The following is a 20,775-nucleotide window of genomic DNA, read 5'->3' as shown; positions in this document are numbered from 1 at the left end:
GAGCATTTTCTGGCTAAGTACCAGTTAAGAAAAACAAACAAAAAAAAATCACTTGTCCAGAAGACATCTTTTCTTCAACATCCCCATTAATGGGGCTTTGCTGAGGTGCCCAGTGGGTATTTGATGACACCTGACTGTTACTCTGGATTTTACCATACCCAGACATGCTGCTCATGCTTAAAACAAAGACCATCTGCTATTTCCAGAAGCTTTCTGAAGGAATAACAAAGAACTAGAGCTGATGTGTACAGTAATTTTAGGTTTATTGTCGTGGTTGTTCTACATCACATCCCTGCATCTCTTTTATTTTCTATTTAGTAGTTGGTACCTCTTCATGTAACTTTAATTTTAGAATACAAGGGATACATCCTGACAAAGGATGTTTGTGTTTTAATCATGGATTGATTAAACATTCTTCCAGAGAAGTATACATTCTCTGGAACTGGGACTGTTTCTGATAGTTGGATAGTTGTCTAGTATTCAATCCCAAAAGAAAGTTGTGCATCCTCTGAGCTGATGGGTAGTGATGGATGATTGGCAGGAGAGGTGAACGGGCTCCTGTGTGCAGGCTGAGGTTGGGCAGAGCAGAAAAAGTGAAGAAGACGTGGTTTTCACGCTTCATCTCTGTGACCATCTTTGGGGTCCAGAATGCCTCTCTCTGTGCCTTGTTTGCTGGTGAAGTGGTCCATGCGATGAATCCTGGTACAATGTTATCACTCAGCTCTCAGAGCTGCCCAGAACCTGCACAAGCCAAGTGACATCAGTGGCGACAACTTTCTCACATTGTCAAGTCATGAAAGAACCACTGTCTCCTCTTCAGCACCACCCTTGGCTACTCCCTTTCCTAAGTGTAAATCCCTAAATCCCAAGGTGATTTGCCCAATGCACGTTAGTAACCTTTGAGCTACATGTGTATGCTTTAAAGTTTGCAGAATGTATTTTTGCAATATTATCTCAAATCTTTGCAACTAGATTATCTCTGGCCAATTTCTGTTTGTACATGAAAGCAGCGGAACTTCCTCAGAACTGATGTCTCTCTTCCTTGAAGGAAACTAGAAAATCTCAAAAGAACCTAGGAAGGTGCGGAGAAAAGTAATATTAAACTCAGCCTGTCTGGTTAGTACCTGCAGAACACAGAGAGCAGGCACTTCGTATATAAGCCATTAAAATGATTTATTAATTGGACAGACATTTGTATGCATCCCATAAATATTTGTTTAATGAATTGTTGAATGCATTAGTTACGTTACCTGTTAGGCATGGTGGGATATTGCAGTGGCGAAGAAGACTTAATTTCGCCCTCCAGGGAACCTACCATTTGATGGTGTGGCTGGCGGCAGTGCAGGTAAGTAGATAGGCACTGTGACTATCCTTCATTTTAGAGTCCTCACTGTATCTGCTAAATTCTCTTCATGGATTTTATCAGTTGATCATTATCACGGCTTACAAAATCGGCTATTATCATCTCTATTGTATGTATGAGAAGGCCCAGGAACAGAAAGGTTAAGAAGCTGCCCTGAAGTTACACAGCTAACAAATGGTAAGGTCAGAAATCAAACCCAGGCAGTGTGACTCAGACCTCCCAGAGAAGTGGATGGCTTGGGGGACCTAAATGACGTAGACTTGAGATGGATTGGGCGAGCAAGGAAGAACCCACAAAGAACCCAGGATTTCTGGCTCCAGTGACAAAGAAGCTGATGCCCTTTGCTGAGGGAAGGACCGAAGGAGGAGGTGGTTCTGGGGAAGGTGTGGAGGCATGAGGACAGTAGTCTGGGACACGTTGAGTTTGCACGTTGAACATTCACATGGATTTTCAAGCAAGTATTTTATGTTTCTGTTATACTGGGGGAAGCAACCGTGGCTAGAGATGTAGCTTTGGCTGTTACCAGATGATACGCTGTTCTTTCTGCTTGACTGCTTGAAGCTTTAATAAGGGGCTGGAGACATTTACAGATGCTTTGACTTTATTCTCTATGTTTGGCTTGTTTTCAAGATTTAAATTCATGGTTCATGACTTACTATGTTTACTCCTCCTTTCCCTATATATATATATAGCTCCATGGTATATGTATACACACACACACACATATCTATATGGGCATATATATATATATATATATCTCCATGGATATAGACATAGACAGAAAAATATGAACATGGAAATAGATATTTGCACCTAAACTAGGGAAAGGAGTTTCAAATATGAAGACACAATCCTTCTGCCCAAAGCACTCACTACCTGCTGTTCAGGTGTAGAGAGAAGTGGCAGGTTATGCCCTAGCCACTTGTCCCTGATTATGAATCCATCCTATTGTATTTCGTCCAGGTCTCAGTTCAGTCCAGTTGCTCAGTCATATCTGACTCTTTGTGACCCCATGAACGGCAGCACGCCAGGGTTCCTTGTCCTTCACCATCTCCTGGAGTTTGCTCAAACTCATGCCCTTTGAATCGGCGATGCCATTCAACCGTCTTGTCCTCTTTTGCCTTCTTCTCCTCCTGTCCTCAATCTTTCCCAGCATCAGACTCTTTTCAAGTGAGTTGGCTCTTCATATCAAGTGGTCAAATATTGGAGTTTCAGCTTCAGCATCAATCCTTCCAATGAATATTTAGGGTTGATTTCCTTTAGGATTGACTGGTTTGATCTTCTCACTGTCCAAGGGACTCTCAAGAGTCTTCTCCAGCACCACAGTTCAAAAGCATCAATTCTTTGGTGCTCAGCCTTCTTTATGGCCCAGTTCTCACATCTGCACATTACTACTGGGAAAAAACATAGCTTTGGCATGGCAGGTCTAGGAGTTCACTTTAAGGCCATCCAGAGCAACTTGACCCTCTCTGTCTACAGACATAACTAAATGCCATGAGAGGCTGATTTGAGCTTGGGTATGTGGGTGGAAATGTGAATTCTGGTAATTTCAAGACTTCTGATGTGAACAGGTGTGGACCAGGGTGGGGCGGGTACATGGGCATTGGGGTGTCAGCTTCAGGGTACAGTTCTCTGTGGCTGTGCTTCATTTACCCCATGTCAAGCCTTCTTTCCTGTGGGTCCTAAGCTGTCTCCAAAACCTGGGATCTGATGAGTTTGCATTTGATTTTTTTTGCTGCCTAATGAACTGCCTCTGTAGTTCTAGCTGTGATGTCATTAGCATCTCATTGCCTTGGGCAGCAACTCAGGAGAGAGATTCTTAGGCAGCCCCAGAATCCTACAGGAATTGTACCAATTTACTTCATAACAACTAATTCACCCTCATGACCTGTCAATTTCCAGCAGCAGAGCAGACCCTGCATGAGGATGGTCAGTCACTTTTATTATCATCCTCCTATGCTCCTGAGTCTAGGTGGGTCAATATGCACAGGCCTAAGGCCACAGGCACATCCTCAAAGAGATTTTGAACACCAAGGATGCCAATAATCTCATACCACGATATTCTATTGGGGAAAGTCATCCGCTGTGTGCTGTAGGATACAGATTTAGCCTAAAGCAAATGGCATTTATTTATAGCAAACTGTATTTGCAAAATGCTTTGCAGTTTTGGGGTTGTTAACGACTTTCCAGGTTGGCTGTTCTTCTGCTTGTAAGAAAGCTAAGGGTGATGAGGACCCCAAAGCCTCCCCTGAGAGCGGAGGGGTAAATTTTGCAAATTGGGGTGAGTGGAGGGGGGGCACACGAGTATTTTTAGTCAGAAGGCGCCTTTGTCAGTTACAATCTTTTAAGACCTTTGTCATTTTGTTCAGTTACTCAATTGCGTCCGACTCTTTGTGACCCCATGGACTACAGCATGCCAGGCTTCCCGGTCCTTCACTGACTCCCAGAGTTTGCTCAAACTCATGTCCATTGAGTCGATGATGCCATCTGACCAAGACCTTAACTGTAACTTATTTATGTCCAGAAACTGTGTATGTGCTGAAATACAATATTCATTTTATTAAGAGACAATATCATTTCTTGAATTACTAGAGCATTTTTACCCTTCTACCCGGTACCTAGAAGGTAGAAGAGGGACAAAGTAAGAAAAGACTGTAACTGGAGTGGGCAGTGGACAAAGGCAGGCATTGAGCCATGAGGAAATACAATAGCGTCTCCTCCTTCCACTTCTAGACCTCGCCACCATTCACTCCAGCACCCAGGATGGGGTTAAAAGCAGATGTCAAAGATCAGCCTGTCCTGCAGCATTTAGGATTCAAAGCTCTTCTTCCACTTACCACAGACGTGATGGTTATTGGTGCTCTCTTTGGGCAAAGGGAGATTTATCTGGGCTTTCACCACCAGACTCCATCATTTTAAGGAGTATTTCCCAATTGTATCTTTAACAGTGCATGGAAAATGCATTTCCTTTTTGAAAAATCTCTCTCATACACACATCTCTATTCTTCGCTGGAGCCTGAATAGATGGCTTTGGGGAGTTAGCTGCTCGTTGCTTCTGTGTAAATCTCGCTCCTCTCCTGACAGCTCCATCCTGCATGACGAGGGGACCAGAGGGGCAGTTTGTCTTGGCCTCCAGCAGGACCTGCTCTATATGGGCCTGAATATTTTCAGGAGAAGGAAAATAAAGTTCTGATGAAACCAAGAGTTTGGTGGCCTCCCACCATCTTCCTCTGTAAACCGCTTCCTGTGCTTCTCTGTGTCCTAACCTTGCATCAATCCAGGGCTGAAGGATATCGAAGGGGATTAGTTGTATCTTGGCTTTAATTGGGAAAGCCAAAAGACAGCAGCAAGAGGAGCAACCCCTCAAATGTTTACAGCAATTACAAGCCTTAATGATGGCGCGCTGGAGGGCAGGGAGGCTGTCACTCAGCTCCACTGTGTTTGGGGTGCAGTGCCCTCTAGTGGCCAAATTTGTCTGCTAGCTGGTGCACCCTAAGTGGTGAATGGGCAGGGCTTACATGGCATGTATTGTAGCTTCTCTCAGTTCATTCAGTCAAGAATTTGTCTGCAAATGCAGGAGACCCGGGTTTAATTCCTGGGTGGGGAAGATCCCCTGGAGAAGGAAATGGCAACCCACTCCAGTGTTCTTGCCTGGAGAATCCCATGGACAGAGGAGCTTGGCAGGCTACAGCCCATGGGGTCGCAAGAGTTGGACACGACTTAGCGACTAAACCACCACCACCATGTCATATGCATACGGATGTGTGCGTAGGATCTAGAGGGAGTTTCTGGGTATTTGGGAATTAAAGGTGAGAGAAAAGAAATTTGATGCCATATTATTTTCCCCTTGCAGTGATTTATGCTTCATGTGAAGGATATTGAGGGGGATTTAATTTTCCCTCTGAATTTTATATTCTTTTCATTATCTTGTGTTTCTCACCATTATGTCTCTCTCTCTATTTTTCTCCGCATAAGTTTTATGGAATTTGTTTTACTCAACTTTTTGTTATTTGATTGAATGGAAATTGTACCATCACATTTTTTTTTAAAGTAGCCAGGCATTACTTTTCCATTAGTATCTGTTCTGTCCAAAGTGGCGGTGATGAATTTATCACACCTTTTCTTTCCTCTCACAGAAGTCATTTTAGACTTTATATCACCATCTAGTGGGCATTTCATAGAACTGCTTTTCCAAGCCTCTGTTGAATTACTTTCTCAACCTCCTGGTTGGATGGATAATGAAAGGCGTGTGAGGGAGGGGCATAGGGTCAGCAGGAGACCCTCAGGCTCTCCAGCAAACCTTGCACAGTGAAATGTTTCAAATCTTATCTTGAAAAGAAGCGTGATCTCTTTACTGATTTTTTTTTTCATTCTTTTACTCTCTTGATGAATGAGGGCCTGCTTTTCTAGAAGTCACATCATGGATGCAAAGCTCTCACCCCACCCCCCTTATTGCAGCCCAGTCCTCGCAGCCTGTTGAAGAAGAATGAATGGAAGCCTGGCCAAAGGGCTGGATGGGGAGCCCTACCAGGTCATGGCCTTATGAACACCCCAGCTATTTTCCAACTATTTTCCAACTCTGTAGTTTTCTGAGGTGGACTGAGTTGCGTGAGCCTGAGTATCAATCAAGATTTGCACATGGCTTGGAGTGACTTTGAGGTTAACTACTGTGGGCTCCTGGATCTTCCATTTGAGGCCATCATTCTTGGTTTTGGTGTGTGCTGTTACTTAGTTCTCTTATAACTTAGCAAGGGCTTGAGCTCAATCTCGGATCTGTTATTAAACAAAATGAGAGTGTGAAATAAATGATATTCCATATTTATAGTCTCTGAGTGAGTCTTTGCCTTTGCACAAAGGAGTCTGGTGTCAATGAGAGCTGCTGAAATGCCTTGTCTGCATAGTGACGATGCTCATGTGGGAAATGATGGTGCTAAAATACCTCTGGACTCTTTCAAATGGTTTTACATGACATCGCAAACAAGGGGAATAGCAGAGCTCCCTGAACCCTGTAAGAGGGGACTCTGCTATAAAGCTATAAGTCGTACCTCATGATCACCTTCTGGAACTACTTTGTAGATCATTCCAAACAGTTCCCCCGAAGATCCGGTTCATCAAGGATGGCACCCTGAATGAGCCTGAGGAGCAGAAGGAATGTTCTATTATATCTGCCCATCGTTTCCAAAAGCCCAGGTGTCCCCCTGAAATTTTTTCACATTCAGGAATACAACTGTGCACAAAGGACCAGGGGTCACCCAAGGAACCCAGAATTTTTCTGTCAGCAGATTCTACTTCATCTTCCTTTACACTTAATAACTTAAAAGTCATGAAGGCTTGGAAAAGAAATACCAAGCAGTGCTTTCTTCTGTAGGGAGCAAACACTTCTTTTCTGGCAGCCATTTCCACTGTTTGTCACCAAATATAAATCAAGAGTCTCCCCAACTACCTTTTACTCATCAGTCAAGAGCAATATGGATCCATCTCTCAGGCTCTGGAGTACAACTCTTTTTGAAAAAGTCAAAATCCCCTCCCCATCTTCCATACATCAATTGATAATGAAGCAGAGAAGTCCTATTCTTCCCTATGACTTAAAGGCTTTAGGATTCAGATCTCACGATAACTGTGTCTTCTTAAAGCTCTTGGATTCACTCTCCTGGTCTGTAAAATGCGTGTGATGATAGAATTCATGCAGAGAGCTGTGGCAGGAGTTCGGGGAGGTCTTAAACAGCTCTCACTTTCATAGTTCAGACTTGATGAATCTTACTTCTAGCTATGATCAAAACTATAACGATGGTGATTTGACATGCACTAGTCATTGTGTTTCGTGCTTGAAAAATGGTTGGCTGTTTATTTATTACACAATGCTAGGGGCAGGTATTATTGATATCTTCATTTTGGGATGAAGAGAGTGATTTATAGAATAATCACTGCTATTATTGTTTATGTTATTGATGATAGCCATAAAACCCGCACAGATACTGCAGAAGCATCCCTCTGAAATGATTCGTGGGGCTCATGACACTCAGAAAGAAAGGAAGAAAAAAAACCTGTCTCACATTTGGAAGGACTATTTCCAACTCCGTAGTTTTCTGAGAGTATGGGTTCCCCAAGCTGAGTGGGATGACAGCATCGCATTCTCACCCCTCACAGACATTTTCTGACTTCTCAAGATCCTGACTCCAGCACTCAGGAGCCAGGAGCCCATGCGAGTCCCTGCTGTCCCACCTCTCTCACTGTTCCCTTTCATTCTGTGTCTGGCAGGCAACTCCCCATCCGACGAGTCAGAGGAGCGGGAAAGAGACCCCAAGGTGCTGACGTTCCCAGAGTACATCGCGAGCCTGTCAGAGTCTGGCACCAAGCGTGTGGCGGCTGGAGTCCGCCTGGAGTGCCAGAGCAAGGGCCGATGCCCCTCGTCCTGCCCCCTGTGTCACGTGACGTCCAGCCCTGACACCCCTGCCGAGCCAGTTCTGCTGGAGGTGACCAGAGCCGCCCCCATCTATGAGCTGGTGACCAACAACCAGACCCAGAGGGTAAGAGGCCTGGGACTCGTGGCTCAGGGTGGCATCAACAACAACAGAGGGCTTTGCAAATAGCCTGAGGAGGTCACGGGGTCAGCTGAGCTCCAGGCTATGACACGGAGAGCGGAGGAATTTTTAAAAACTACTCCAGGCATCTAATTTGCTTAGATTTGCATATTTGCATGTTAAATCCAGTCAGTGTCTTCGCGTCACTCATGGTGATGACTCAGGAGTCACTGTTCAGTATTTGTAGGAGCCTTTGAGCAACACAGGCTGGTAGGAAAGAGAGGGATGGGGGGGGGGGGGGGCGGCGCATAAGCAATCATCGTCACTATAACAGCGTTCAGAAAGCCTCAGGAGGGTATGGTCGTGGGAGGGGGTTCAGCAATACCGCTCCTTCTCGTTGGCATGGCAGGGGGACCAGCTTTCCTAACTGCTCCAAACCTAGGACCAGCTGCAGCCAGACTAGAAGGAGCACCGTAGGGGTACAGGTCCCCAGGGGAAAGGTCTGCCCACCTTAGCACAGAGGGGCTGCTTTCCTGGTGATCACTGACTCTAAGAGCAAAACTCCAAACCAGTGCAGATCTTTCTGCCTTCTCTTATGCAGCTGGGTCATGACGTTTCCCCCAACCACTTCTCCTTTTCTTCTGCTGATCCCTCTCCCAAGGTGCTAGGAGGAAATAAATGGACCCCTAAGGATAAGCTGAATAAGTGCAGTAAAGGCAGGCTTACCTCACTCCCTAGCTCTCTGATTTCCTCAAGGATGTGAAGAACAGGGTGAGTCAAAACACAGGCAACAACAAAAACAATGGCAATCACAAAAATAAACACAAAAGCTCAAGGTGAGGGACTTCTGCGACTCTAGACAAAGCCCACCTTGGGGACAAGGTACCGTAGAGTCACAGCAGTGAGCTGCTTGCAGGCCTGAGACGTGTGTCTATCCAGGTGGGGTGTTAATTGCTTTCTCTTTTCTCTTTTAAGGAACACCTGGTGTGTCACAGTTTGCTTCATAGGTGATGCTCAAACCAACAGGAAGGATTTTGCATGTGTGTTTCTCTCGCCTCTCTGCCTCCACCACAGATATTTCACTGGGTGTTTGAAAATAAGGTTTTTCACAGGAACAAAAAGATAAATTGTTCCTTTGGCCTACAAATTTCTCTTCAATCTGATAGAAGTGACTATGGGAAGAGAAGTGGGAGAAGAGAGACCACGAGAGGTGGGCTTGAAAGGATGAAGAGAAGGCGGGGCTTGTGTCACCATGGAAACCCAAAGCTACAATGCTTTTAATCCAAGGCCTAGCCCTCCCCAACCTTTTCCCACCCCAGGCTGCTTCAGCTGGTACCCAGGAGCTCCTGTACACTTGGCTGGAAACAGCAGAGTCATGGCACTCAGGCACAGAACTATCCTATGAGACGGGCAGGGTGCATGAAGCTGCAGACAGGGATGAGCTTTGTGGGAGAGTAGGGGGTGGCTAGTATGGCCAACACCAGCAGAATGTGGAAGCTGGAGGAAGTTCCGTCTTTAGCAGCCCCCTTTTCTGGATCCCCTGCTAGCCCGAACTTAGCCCCTTCCTGTCTTCCCGCACTGGTCTTAGGAGGTGTCTCTCAACCTCTCTCCTATCTGGCCATGTTTTAAACCCTGAATTTCTAAGCACATAGAAAGGTGGCTTGAGCTGGAGTTCAGTCACTGTGCCCTGTCTCTCCTCACTCATCTTCCTTAGACGAATTCTGTCTCCACCATTCTCTCTGCTCCTCTGCTTTTCTAATTGTACCCTTTCTCCCAAAGGATGGAGATGAGAAGTGACAAAGCCAAGGACCAGGGGAGGGGAGCTGAGTCCTGGCATTAGTAACTCAGTGCGTTTCTATCCCCACCTCTTTGATGGATCTTTGAGCCAATTTTCCAACATCTTGGCCTTATTATCTTCCATCTATTGGAATAAATACTCCCTAATGCCATATTTCAGTCTAGTCTGTGACTGCAGTTTAAAAACATGTAAGTCAAACCAGTATTCTGGTCTGGAAAATCTTATGGACAGAGGAGCCTGGCAGGCTGCAGTCCCTGGGATCACAGAGAGTTGGACACAACTGAGTGACTTCAATATTTAAGTCAAGCCGTATAACCAACCAGGTGTCTCAAATCCAACAAACTCACCATCTTCCACCCTGAGCCATACCTGCCATGCTTCCGTCTCAGTGAAAGACATTAGTTTCTACCAAGTTGCTCAAACTGGAGACCAAGGATGCTTCCTATACTTTTCTTGTCCCTGACATCTATTTCATCACCAAGGGCCACAAATATCTCAAATCCATCCTCTTTTTATCAAACCCCCGTCACAGCCTAACTATTATATTTCAGTCATGTTAAGCTGCTTCAGTTGTATTCAACTCTTTGTGACCCAACGGACTGTAGCCTGCCAGTCTCCTCTGTCCATGGGATTCTCCAGGCAAGAATACTAGACTGGGCTGCCATGCCCTTCTCCAGGGGATCCTCCCATCCCATTGATTGAACCCATAACTCCTGCATTAACAGGTGGATTCTATGCCACTAGCACCACCTGGAAAGCAGCTCAGTGGGTAATGAATCAGCCTGCAGTGCAGAAGACATAGGAAACAGGGATTCAGTCCCTGGGTCAGGATAATTGCTTGGAGGAGGAGATGGCAACTCACTCCAGTATTCTTGCCTAGGAAATCCCATGGACAGAGGAGCCTGGTGGGCTACAGTACAAAGGGTTGCAAAGAGTTGGACACGACTGAGTGACTGAGCATGCATGGATTGAATTTCAGTCATCCGCTGCAATATCAGACCACCATCTTATTACAGTCGCCTTCTTACTGGTTTTCCTGTTAAACCAGTCAGAGTCATCTAACTAATTAGTCTAATATGCACTTCTGATCATATAGCAGCAAAGTAATTCAGTGGCTCAGTAGACTCTATTGACACGATCTAAAGTCCTTAGCACACCATTAACAAAGGCAGTTCCCTATCCAATTTGTCTTCACTTACATGGTTAGGCTGCACCCACGCTATACTTTATCCTCTAAAATTTAACTCCTTGTATCTCCTTAAACACAGAATGTTTTCTCCTATGTTTCTGGTCCTTCAGATTTGCAGCTCTCTCTCCCAGAAGTGCTTTCTCCCACATTACTGCCACTGGAAGACTCCTATTGTTACTTCCAAGTTCCAGCTCAAACGTGACCCTCCCTTACTCTCCCAGGCCAACCCAGCATTCCTTCATGTAGCCCCCATGGTACAGGTGTGTGCATCTTTTAAAGCATGCATCACCTATTACTCTCATGATTATATAGTTGGTCACTCTCCCCTAGACTGTGAGATCTTTCTCGTCTATGAAATCCCAGTGCCTTTGAAACATGTATAACATCATATGTGAAACGAATCGCCAGTCCAGGTTCGATGCATGATACAGGATGCTCGGGGTTGGCGCACTGGGATGACCCAGAGGGATGGGATGGGGAGGGAGGTGGGAGGAGGGTTCAAGATGGGGAACACGTGTATACCCATGGCGGATTCATGTTGATGTATGGAAAAACCAATACAATGTTGTAAAGCAATTAGCCTCCAATTAAAATACATTTATATCAAAAAAATGAAATCCCAGTGCCTGACAATAGTCACACACAGATGTCATTCTGCAGAATGAACAAGCAAAACGATCAATAAAAAGAAATGAATGGATAGATGAACTTGAAAGTTCAGCTGCTCTCCTTAGAAAAAAATAATAAAAATTGGAAATTAGATTTCTTTTTTAGAATCAGAATTAAATCTAATGACAAACCAGGACTCCTATGCAATGCCCGGCACCTTGGAGGTACAAAGAAAAATGTAATTTTCCCTTCTCTTTCTTTCCCAAATTGTACCTTCTTGATTCTGAAATCACTTCAGACATTTCAGGGTGTGCTCCAAGGAGATCCAGTCCTTTATGCCTTAACACAGAAAGAATTCAGTGAGAGGCAAAGTGATAAATAAGAAGTGACTTATTAGAACAAGGTGTTTGTGAGGTTTATAAATGGGCTGGTTAGAGGGGGCTGGGCACTGAGAACTTAGTAGGCTACAGTTTTATAATCAAAAGAAGAGTGAGGAGGGAAAAAAACACTTTTTTTCCTCATTCTTGAATAGACATCACGCTTCTATCAGCTCCTCCTCTGGGTTGAGCAGGGGAGTTTTCCTATGTGAGCAGGCTAGGCCTGTCATGGCACTATGGAAAAATTATTTTAGGTCTCATTACAATGAGGGCGGGCTTCCCAGGTGGCGCTAGTGGTAAAGTACCCACCTGCCAATGCAGGAGATGTAAAAGATGAGGGTTCAATCCCTGGGTCAGGAAGATCCCCTGGCAACCCACTCCAGTATTCCTGCCTGGAGAATCCCATGGACAGAGGAGCCTGGTGAGCTACGGTCCATGGGGTCACAAAGACACGACTGAAGCAACTCAGCGTGCGTGCACGCACAATGAGGGCCTTTCACTTTGAGATGTCACTTTCCCATAAATTGTTGGTTTTTGTGTGTGCAGAGAGCATGTCCTAGGAGTCACTAACTCACTGAGCTCACTGGGCAGGATGTGGGTCTATTGCCACCATGGTTTGTTTGGGGGTATGTTGCATGCTTCTGTAGCATGGTTCTGCTGCTAAGCAAGCCTGCTTGGTTTTGGTTAAGCAAAGCTGCCTTCTTGAATGATTATTAACTTACAGGATCTCCCATACTTTTTCTTCACTTACAATCCGCTAGTGGGATTAACTATTTAATCACTTACTTTGCCCCTTTCCTCTGTCCCTCTCAATTCCTCTCTGGTCCCCTCAACCTACCTTCGCAGTTACCTCTTGCACAGAATTTAAAGGGGAGGAACTTGCAGGGAATGGTCTGAAATGGCATTCAGAATGTTTGCCATCGTCAGTGACGGTCGTCACGCCTTTTGGAGGAAAATCTGGTCATGTTGCTCCCTTGTGTGAAACATTCTGATGACTTCCTGTTGCTCTTAGAACATGACACCCTTCCACACAGTGTCCGAGGACTCTCTGTAATCAACCCTGCCACCCTCCCACTTCCTAAGCATCCCTCTGCCCCTGCTCGCTCTCACAGCCAGATGAACTTTTTCTCAGTTGATGTTACAGGCTAAAGTCCTCTTAATGTTGGTTTTTTTCTACCTGGAACACTTCTCCAACTTTTGTGACTCGATTACTCTTGACCTATCCCTCCAGTCTCATGAAGGTGTTCCCACTCTCTTCTATGATACGGGCCCCCTCCTTGTGCCTCTTGCCACCATCTCACCCTTTTCTGGAGTCCTTGTCACAGCTGTGGTTATTTATATAACTTCTGTTTATTATTTGTTTATTAACTGTAAGACTTAATGCAGTCCAGGGCCATATTTATCTTTGCATTGTATCCTTAGTGCTTAGCACAGGAAATGGTCTTTATAGGTGCTTAATCAATAATAGTTGATTAAAGACTCTAAGGCAGCAGCCATGAAATCCTCTTCATTCTGCTCATCTCAAAGGTTTTGTTTTCCTAGTTAAAAAAATATATATGTATATTTATGTATATATGTACACATATATATTTTTTAATATAGTTCGGTGCAGGAAAACATGAAGTGAGCACTTAGTATGGACCAGGCTTCATCTTGGGAGCTAGTGGATATGGCATTAATCAAGACAGCTTGATGTGTCCATCTAGCCTGAGATACCAAATCCATTCTGTTGCCCATTTACTAACCTGTGACCGTGAGCAAGTTCATGGTGACCTAATCTCTTGGACTCTGTAAGAGTCTTCCACTGTGAATCATGTTAACGGTTTATCATGGAGCTCAAATGAAAGCATCACTGTCCAAACTCAGGTCTACTCACCTGTGCGTGGTAAAGCCAATCTACTGACACCCGGTCATGATGAAGGAAAATGCAGCCTGTATTGTGAAGGATGCCAATACAAGGCCAGTGGCTTGTGCTCCAAAACCCTAAACTCCTGGAAAGGTTTCATCAAAACAGTTTTAAAGGCCTGGTGAAGGAGGGTCTGTGATCCATTCGTGGTGAGCAGGTCTCCGAATGGCTGATGGTGAGGGAACAGGGTCGTGTCTCGGGGTTAACATTATCGATGCAGCCCTTAGGTTCCAGGAAGCCTGGTCATCAAGTAGACACATCTTCCATTTGGTGGGGGATTGACATCGGTAAAACAACTCAGGAAATGTGCATCAGATACTATCATCTAGGTGCTTCAGGGAGGAGCCAGCGCAAAGGATGAAGGGGAAGGCTCTACAGGGCTCCACTCTGTTCACAAAGGAGTTAGCATCTAAAAGGGCTTTGTAAACTTGAAAACACAGACAGTACTGATAATGGAGAATGGCCTGGCTCCTGCTCCCTCGAGGCTCCCTTTCCAAGGTGGGTGGTGTGGGAGGGGACTGTCAGTATGGACTTGGTGTATTCTAACCGGCGGTGGATGGGACATAGGATACTGGCTTTGGGCTTGAACATGTTGGTTTTCCAGGATTATCTCTTCTTTTACTCCTTCTCTTCTGTTTTTTCTTTCTTTCTTTCTTTAACTGTTTGGCCTAACATTTCCTGGGATAGCTGTGTCATTACTCTAACTTATCAATTATGTGTGGGTTAAGTGAGGCTGGAACTGAGGGAAGAGAACCACAGGGAAAGCGGAGGCTGCAGAGGTTGAGTTCCCTGAGAAAGCTCTGCGGCCATCTCAGGCTCTCCCCCGCCCTGGGCTGGGGTTGGGATATTGACGGGGGGTGGCCACTGAAGGGTCAGGACCCCTCAGGACCCACTTCTTCTGCCCCTCTCACAAGTTCTGTTCCCTCACTGATCTAATGTTATCTTATTGTCCTTTCATTGAACAGTGACTATCTGCTGTGAAACCACTGTATGTAAAGAATTGTTCTAGCTTCTGTGGTATTTACAAGCTTCCTCATAAGACCTGACCCTGTCTTTTAAAGACAATAACAATTGCCGGTATTTATTGATGACTAACATGTACTATTTATATACGACTATTGTGTGCATTGGGCTTCCCTGGTAGCTCAGCTGGTAAAGACTCTGCCTGCAATACAAGGGACCCTGGCTCAATTCCTGGGTTGGAAAGATCCCCTGGAAAAGGGATAGGCTACCCACTCCAGTATTCTTGCACTTCCCTGGTGGCTCAGATGGTAAAGAATCTGCCTGCCAAGCAGGAGACCTGGGTTCGATCCCTGGGTTGGGAAGATCCTCGGGAGAATGGCTACCCACTCCAGTATTCTTGCCTGGAGAATTCCATGGACAGAGGACAGTCCCTGGGGTTGCAAAGAGTCTGCACGACTAAGCGACTTTCGCTTCCTTCAATTCAGTGTGTGTGTTAGCACAGGCACTCTGCCATGCTCCTGGGCATAGACGTGTTTCATTTAATTGTCACAACATCTTTATAGGGAAAGTGCTGTTTTTATCCCATTTTACCATTGAGGAACCTGACTTTATGTCATTTGCCCAAGGTCGCAGGGCAGGCGTTGGCAGAGCTGGAGTTCTCACCCAGTGGGACTGCTCCAGAGCCCGGGTCTCAGCCTGTGTGTCACATGGCTTCTGCCTTCCGTTAGAAAGAGAGGCATGACGCGTAATCACAGCCCAAGGCAGAATTGCATACATATTGTAAGTGAGATACAAGGCATGCCGGAGGAGTACAGAGGAAATCCTGGGCAGGGGGTGGGGCAGGTGGTGGTGAAGAGGGCAGAGGAGGATGCCCTGAGAGGCATTTGAGGAAAGGCTGAGTGCCTCTGGGCCAACGGTAGCCCCGCTGAGTGGGTGGAGATGAGGTCGCGTCGCTAGAGCTAGAGAGTAGAATGCTGGTGCAGAATGGGAGGGAGTGGCAAGGTGGAACGAGACTGGCTCCCAAGGCGCCGGCCCTCCACCACAGCGATGCTAATGAGACAGGGACACCCTACAGGTCCTCGGAGGCCCAGCTTTCGCAGAAACACGCCCCTGGGGTAGAAATACACGGAGAGATGGTGTTGCAGCTGGCTGGCTGGACTTATTTAGGGCCAAGCAGAGCCCCGATAGCTCCGTCTCTAGAGTCTGATGACCCGGCCCTGGCTCCCTGACGCTCACTCTTGTCTCTGCCCTCCCTTGCAGCTCCTGCTGGAGGCCACCATGAGCTCCCTCTGGTGCTCGGGAACCGGAGACGTCATCGAGGACTGGTGTCGGTGTGACTCCACCGCTTTCGGAGCTGACGGGCTCCCCACCTGTGCGCCTCTCCCTCAGCCCGTGTACGGTCCCGCCTTTCTGGGCTTTCTCTTGCTGGCATGTGTTAGCATTATCCTGCAAACGTATATTAAAGATTGTTCACTATTTTCCAGGCAATGGGCTGGGTACTGGGGAACAGAAAGAAAAAGATGGTGCCTGCCTTCGGGGCACTTTCAGTCTTTCAGGGGAGGAAGGTTCACAAATTTAACAGTGGGGGGAAGGGTTTGATAAGAGTTATATGAGACAAGCACTTCCCTGGTGGTTAAGACTCTGTGCTTCCACTGCAGGGAGCAGGGGGCAGGGGGCAGGGGGCAGGGGGGGCAGGGGCAGGGGTTTTGATCCCTGGTCTGGGGAACTAAGATACCACTTGCCACATGGTGCGGCCAGAAAAAAAAAAAAGAGTTATATGAGACATTTAAAGAAATGTGAAAAGGGAATGGCCAAGTGTGAATCTGAAGAATAGTAAAGGCTTCATGAAGGAGATGGCGCTGGAATTTCTCCCTGAAGGTGGAGAAAGCAGGACAACATGGCTCAAAGCTAAGAGGGAAAAATGTGCTAGAAGTGGGTGAAGTTAGAGGTCAGTTATAAGGCCTGGGAGAAAAGCACACTGACTGGGTGACAGGCACCGTGTAGAGCGGTAAAGTGGTGATCACCCCTCCCCTTTAATGGACAAGGAATCGGACTTAGATGGACTGAATAGTTTTCTCTAAAGTCATAGAACAGGAAGCAGAACCATAATGAGAGACCGTGGTCTTAGCCATCATAGTACAGAGAGGATACCTCTGAGAGATGACTTTGGGTCAAACCAGTAGAGTTTGGTGACTGGTTGAGTATGGGAGTGAGAAGGAAGGAGAAGTTGAGAATGGACTTAAGCCTTATGACTAGAGTGGCTGGGAAGATGACTAGGCTACAGCTGAGAAAACAAGCATCCCAGGAGAAGCAGGTTTGAGGAGGAGGTTGACTCCCTCTGGACCTGCCTTCGAGTTATAGTGGGACAGTCTTACAGAGATGGTCACTGGTAGCAGGAAAGATGATCCGAGCTCTGTAACAAAGTAACCACTAGAGGTAAGAAGGTTGAACTCAGCCCCAAAGAAATGAGAAACAGGACCAGAGCTAGGAGAAAGGGTGCTCCAGACTGACTATCAACCAGGAAGAGCGGCAGGTCAAGGACGCATGTTAAGGGGTATCTGCATTTGAGGGGTGAACAAAGTGCAAAGGGCTCAAAGGTGGGTGAGAATGAACATGTCCAGTTTCCATCCCTGGATTCCATCCCCTCCGAGGAAGGCTGAACAGAACTGGCTGGACTCATGTAAAGGGCAGGAGCCCCTGTTAGTCTTCAGTGGGGCTTCAGCCATGGGAGTGAGGCACAGAAATACTGTGTCTACTAAAGAGGGCTGGTTGGACAAGCTAGAGAAGCCAGGCCCTGTGAACTGTCAGACAAAAAGAGCCCAAAGGGAGGATCAGGACCTGGTAACTAGAGGGCTGAGTAAGTGGGAGCAAGAGGGTAGGAGGAAGCGAGTGAGGGAGAGGCTGGCCTGGGCGCACGCTGCCCTCTGGTCTGTTCCATGCAGGTGCAGGTAGGCATTAGAGGGCCAGGACTGAGCAGGAAGGACACGAGACCGAGGAGAACGCAGTGGTGGAGGGTCATGACGCGTCCAACGTCTCCTTAAATGAGGTGAAGTCGCTCTATTTGGGCGACTTAAGACACACCAGCCAGTGGCTTCTTGCTCTTTATAGCCATGACGTGGACCTCTTAACTCGAAAGGGAATCAAGCTCATTATGAGTAAAACCTCTTTCTTTTGGTAGAAAGGGAGACCCTAAAACATGGTGCTTCTAGACTGATTCACCAACGAAAACAGCTACCTTTGAAATACGGAAGCCACCAAATTGTTATTATCAGGTGGACACAAAATCCAGTTATTAGTGTGAGCTGATTTCATTTCTAAAGGTGTATTGACTAAATGTCACAGCAAAAAATCAAATTGGGCTAAATTTCCATAAACAGGAAAGTCTGTTAAGGATTTTGCTTTCCTTGTCAACTCTAATCACTTCTTCCATCACAGACCTCAATTTCTTGCATTTTTATCAGTAGTTAGATATAGAGTTGCACTCTAGTTCTACACAAGCCTGTGTAAATCATACACAGTCCTATTTTTCAGTAGAGACCACAGACTTAGTCACTATTGTCACAAAATCTGAATCCTCAGTAAGTCTTAGTTACTTAAGCTTCCTAATGTGTTTTTTTTTCTTCAAAATAGCCCTGTGCATATGATTCTAATTAATGACTTTGTTAGTATTTGAACTGTTTTGGGTCTGCTCCATCTTTACTGTCATATGCAAACTATGCAGTCCTTCCTAGTAAGCCACTGAAGAGCATGTGGTTTGTATTATTTTCCCACCAGTTGAATTCCTTGCTGTCACTCCCAGAGTCTCCCATGATTTCTTGTTAGAGTTCTTATCACACGTGATTACAATTACATGTATAATTGTGTGTTGGTCTGGTGACCACTCCATAGAAGAAGGGACTGGAGCTGGCTTGGGCATCCTCAGCACCAAGCATATTCTTACAAGTAATGGGTGCTTAATAAACATTTGTTGAATTGAAATTGAACATTGCTTTGGTGCGATCCATCCACACTACCTTGCCTGGGAATCCTTGAGACCAGTGATGCATCTTTGAGCTCAGCAGAGACTAGAGGGCCTTGCTCATGGGTGGTCATGAGATAGAGGAGTCAAGGTTGGGAATGAATGGCAGAGACACATGTAAGGGAAGGAGGCTGGTGTGACCAAGAACTGGGAAAAGTCCCCGAAGCCAGTGATCTAGGAAGGAACAAAGACAAGAAGCAAATGAGAAACCTACAGCACACACATGAAATCAGAACAAAGACAGAGAACTGAAACCTCTTGGACCATTAGAAAACCCATACCAGTGTATGTCGGCAGTGTTTCTTGAATCTCTGCCAGGCACAAATGGGGATGAGGTGGCAAAGAGTGGTCAAAATGGACAACTGCCATGTCATGAGGAGACAGTGAATTGGGAAAAGCGATGGAAGACTGGAATCAGGAATCGGGATCGTCATAGAAACCCAAGAGCAAAGATAGAAACTGAAATCAGAGCCTGAGTTTGCAGACGCAGGCCCTCGCCCTAAGGAGAACTTGACCTGTGTCCAGCTCTCTCTGGCTCAGTAAAGTCCCCTGTGAACACGACCTCCAAACTGAGCAGATGTCAGTCCCTGTAACAAGAGAGGAAGCCAGGGTTTCCCCAGCAGGGCAGATCTTATAATGTCCTCAAAGCTGAGCCAACTGTCCTTCTTAATAAAGGGTTCTCCCAGACATTACCTTCAGTGGGCCTTGGTATGAGTGTTATAGGCACGTTTTCTTATTTTTCAAGAGCAAATCCAGAAGTTATATTTGCAAGCCTATAATGTGTTACTCCAAAGGCCCTCTCTGCTCACCCTGTGCGGTATCAGTATTTGTTCATCTTTGACTTACCTGCTTATTTATTTACCAATAAATGTTGAGTCCCCTAATGGGCTCTTAGATGAATAAAATATAGACTTTAAGGACCTTCAAGAATCTTTACTTTTTAGTCGAGGAGACAGGCCCTCAAAGACATCATTTTAGTGGCTGGTCAAGAAAAGTTAGAAAAGAGAGTTTACCATGTAACAGTTGGGAAGGTGGCGAGAGGTGGTATCAGGAGACATCCCAGGTCTGGGCTGGGTCCTTGTCTCATGTTTCTTCCCGTCTGCACTCAGGCTGAGACTGTCCACGGTTCACGAGCCCAGCAGCACCCTTGTGGTCCTGGAGTGGGAACACTCAGAGCCTCCGATCGGGGTGCAGATTGTAGATTACCTCATCCGTCAAGAGAAGGTCACTGACAGGATGGACCACTCCAAAGTGGAGACAGGTGAGCATCTCCCAGTTGGCAGGCTCATCTTAATCCAAGGTAGCAGAGAGAAAAGGAAAATGTCCTGCCTTCTGCCTTTGCCCCCCGGTCCCCAGGATCCCTGGGTCACGTGGGAAGAGCAAGGAGAAGCAGCAGCAGCGTCTTCCCCATTTAAGAGCTTTTGGATTGTGAGTAGCTGACAAAGTCTTGTTTTGATTTTGTTTTCCTCTTTGTTTATGAAAGAGGTGTCCGTTTCATTGCCTCTAGGCACACTTACAAAGAAACAACAATACAATACGCTAGTTATCCTAGGCCACAATTAGGAAACAATTCTGTGTTAACCACTGACATGATTACAGGCAAAAAAAATAAAATCCCTATAACCCCCACTCCCCATCCCATCCAGGCAAAAGCATGTAGAAACAGATGTGCTTATTACCCTGTGTCTTGTCCTGAAGCAAGGACAGGCTTTTGCCAGGTCCTAAAGCAAGCAAGCAAAAGATCCTGTTGCTTGTCCTAAAGCAAGGACCTGCTTTTGCCAGGGCCCCCTGGAAGAGGGAAGTCTTAAAGGAGTGGAAGTACCCTATGAAAAATGTTTCATGCCTCAGTATTTACTGTCTAGACATAGAGAAAGGTCAACATAAATCATTCCTAAAACTGACACATGAACACGGGCACCAGCAGGGTGGTCTCACTCAGGGCAAATAACTTACGGTGAAACTATCACAGAGGCTTGGGAACATATGCACTGCCTTTGGGCATGGAGAGCTGGCTCCTGCTTCTTCTGGGCC

General features: G+C 46.1%; 1 protein-coding gene across 1 annotated transcript in view; it reads left to right on the top strand.

Moving 5' to 3' along the window:
• The window catches only part of ASTN1 (astrotactin 1), a 368,181-nt gene that overhangs the window by 312,187 nt on the left and 35,219 nt on the right, over positions 1 to 20,775 (top strand). Inside the window, exons 17-19 of the mRNA XM_069546136.1 lie at positions 7,622 to 7,890; positions 15,987 to 16,120; positions 19,854 to 20,005. Coding sequence (XP_069402237.1) covers positions 7,622 to 7,890; positions 15,987 to 16,120; positions 19,854 to 20,005 — 555 coding nt within the window. The remainder of the gene's footprint in view (positions 1 to 7,621; positions 7,891 to 15,986; positions 16,121 to 19,853; positions 20,006 to 20,775) is intronic.

This window comes from Ovis canadensis, chromosome 12, assembly GCF_042477335.2.
Source record: "Ovis canadensis isolate MfBH-ARS-UI-01 breed Bighorn chromosome 12, ARS-UI_OviCan_v2, whole genome shotgun sequence".
In the NCBI taxonomy this organism is placed as follows: Eukaryota; Metazoa; Chordata; class Mammalia; order Artiodactyla; family Bovidae; genus Ovis; species Ovis canadensis.
Note: the sequence above shows the minus strand (reverse complement) of the source record. Positions and strands in the feature narration are given on the sequence as shown.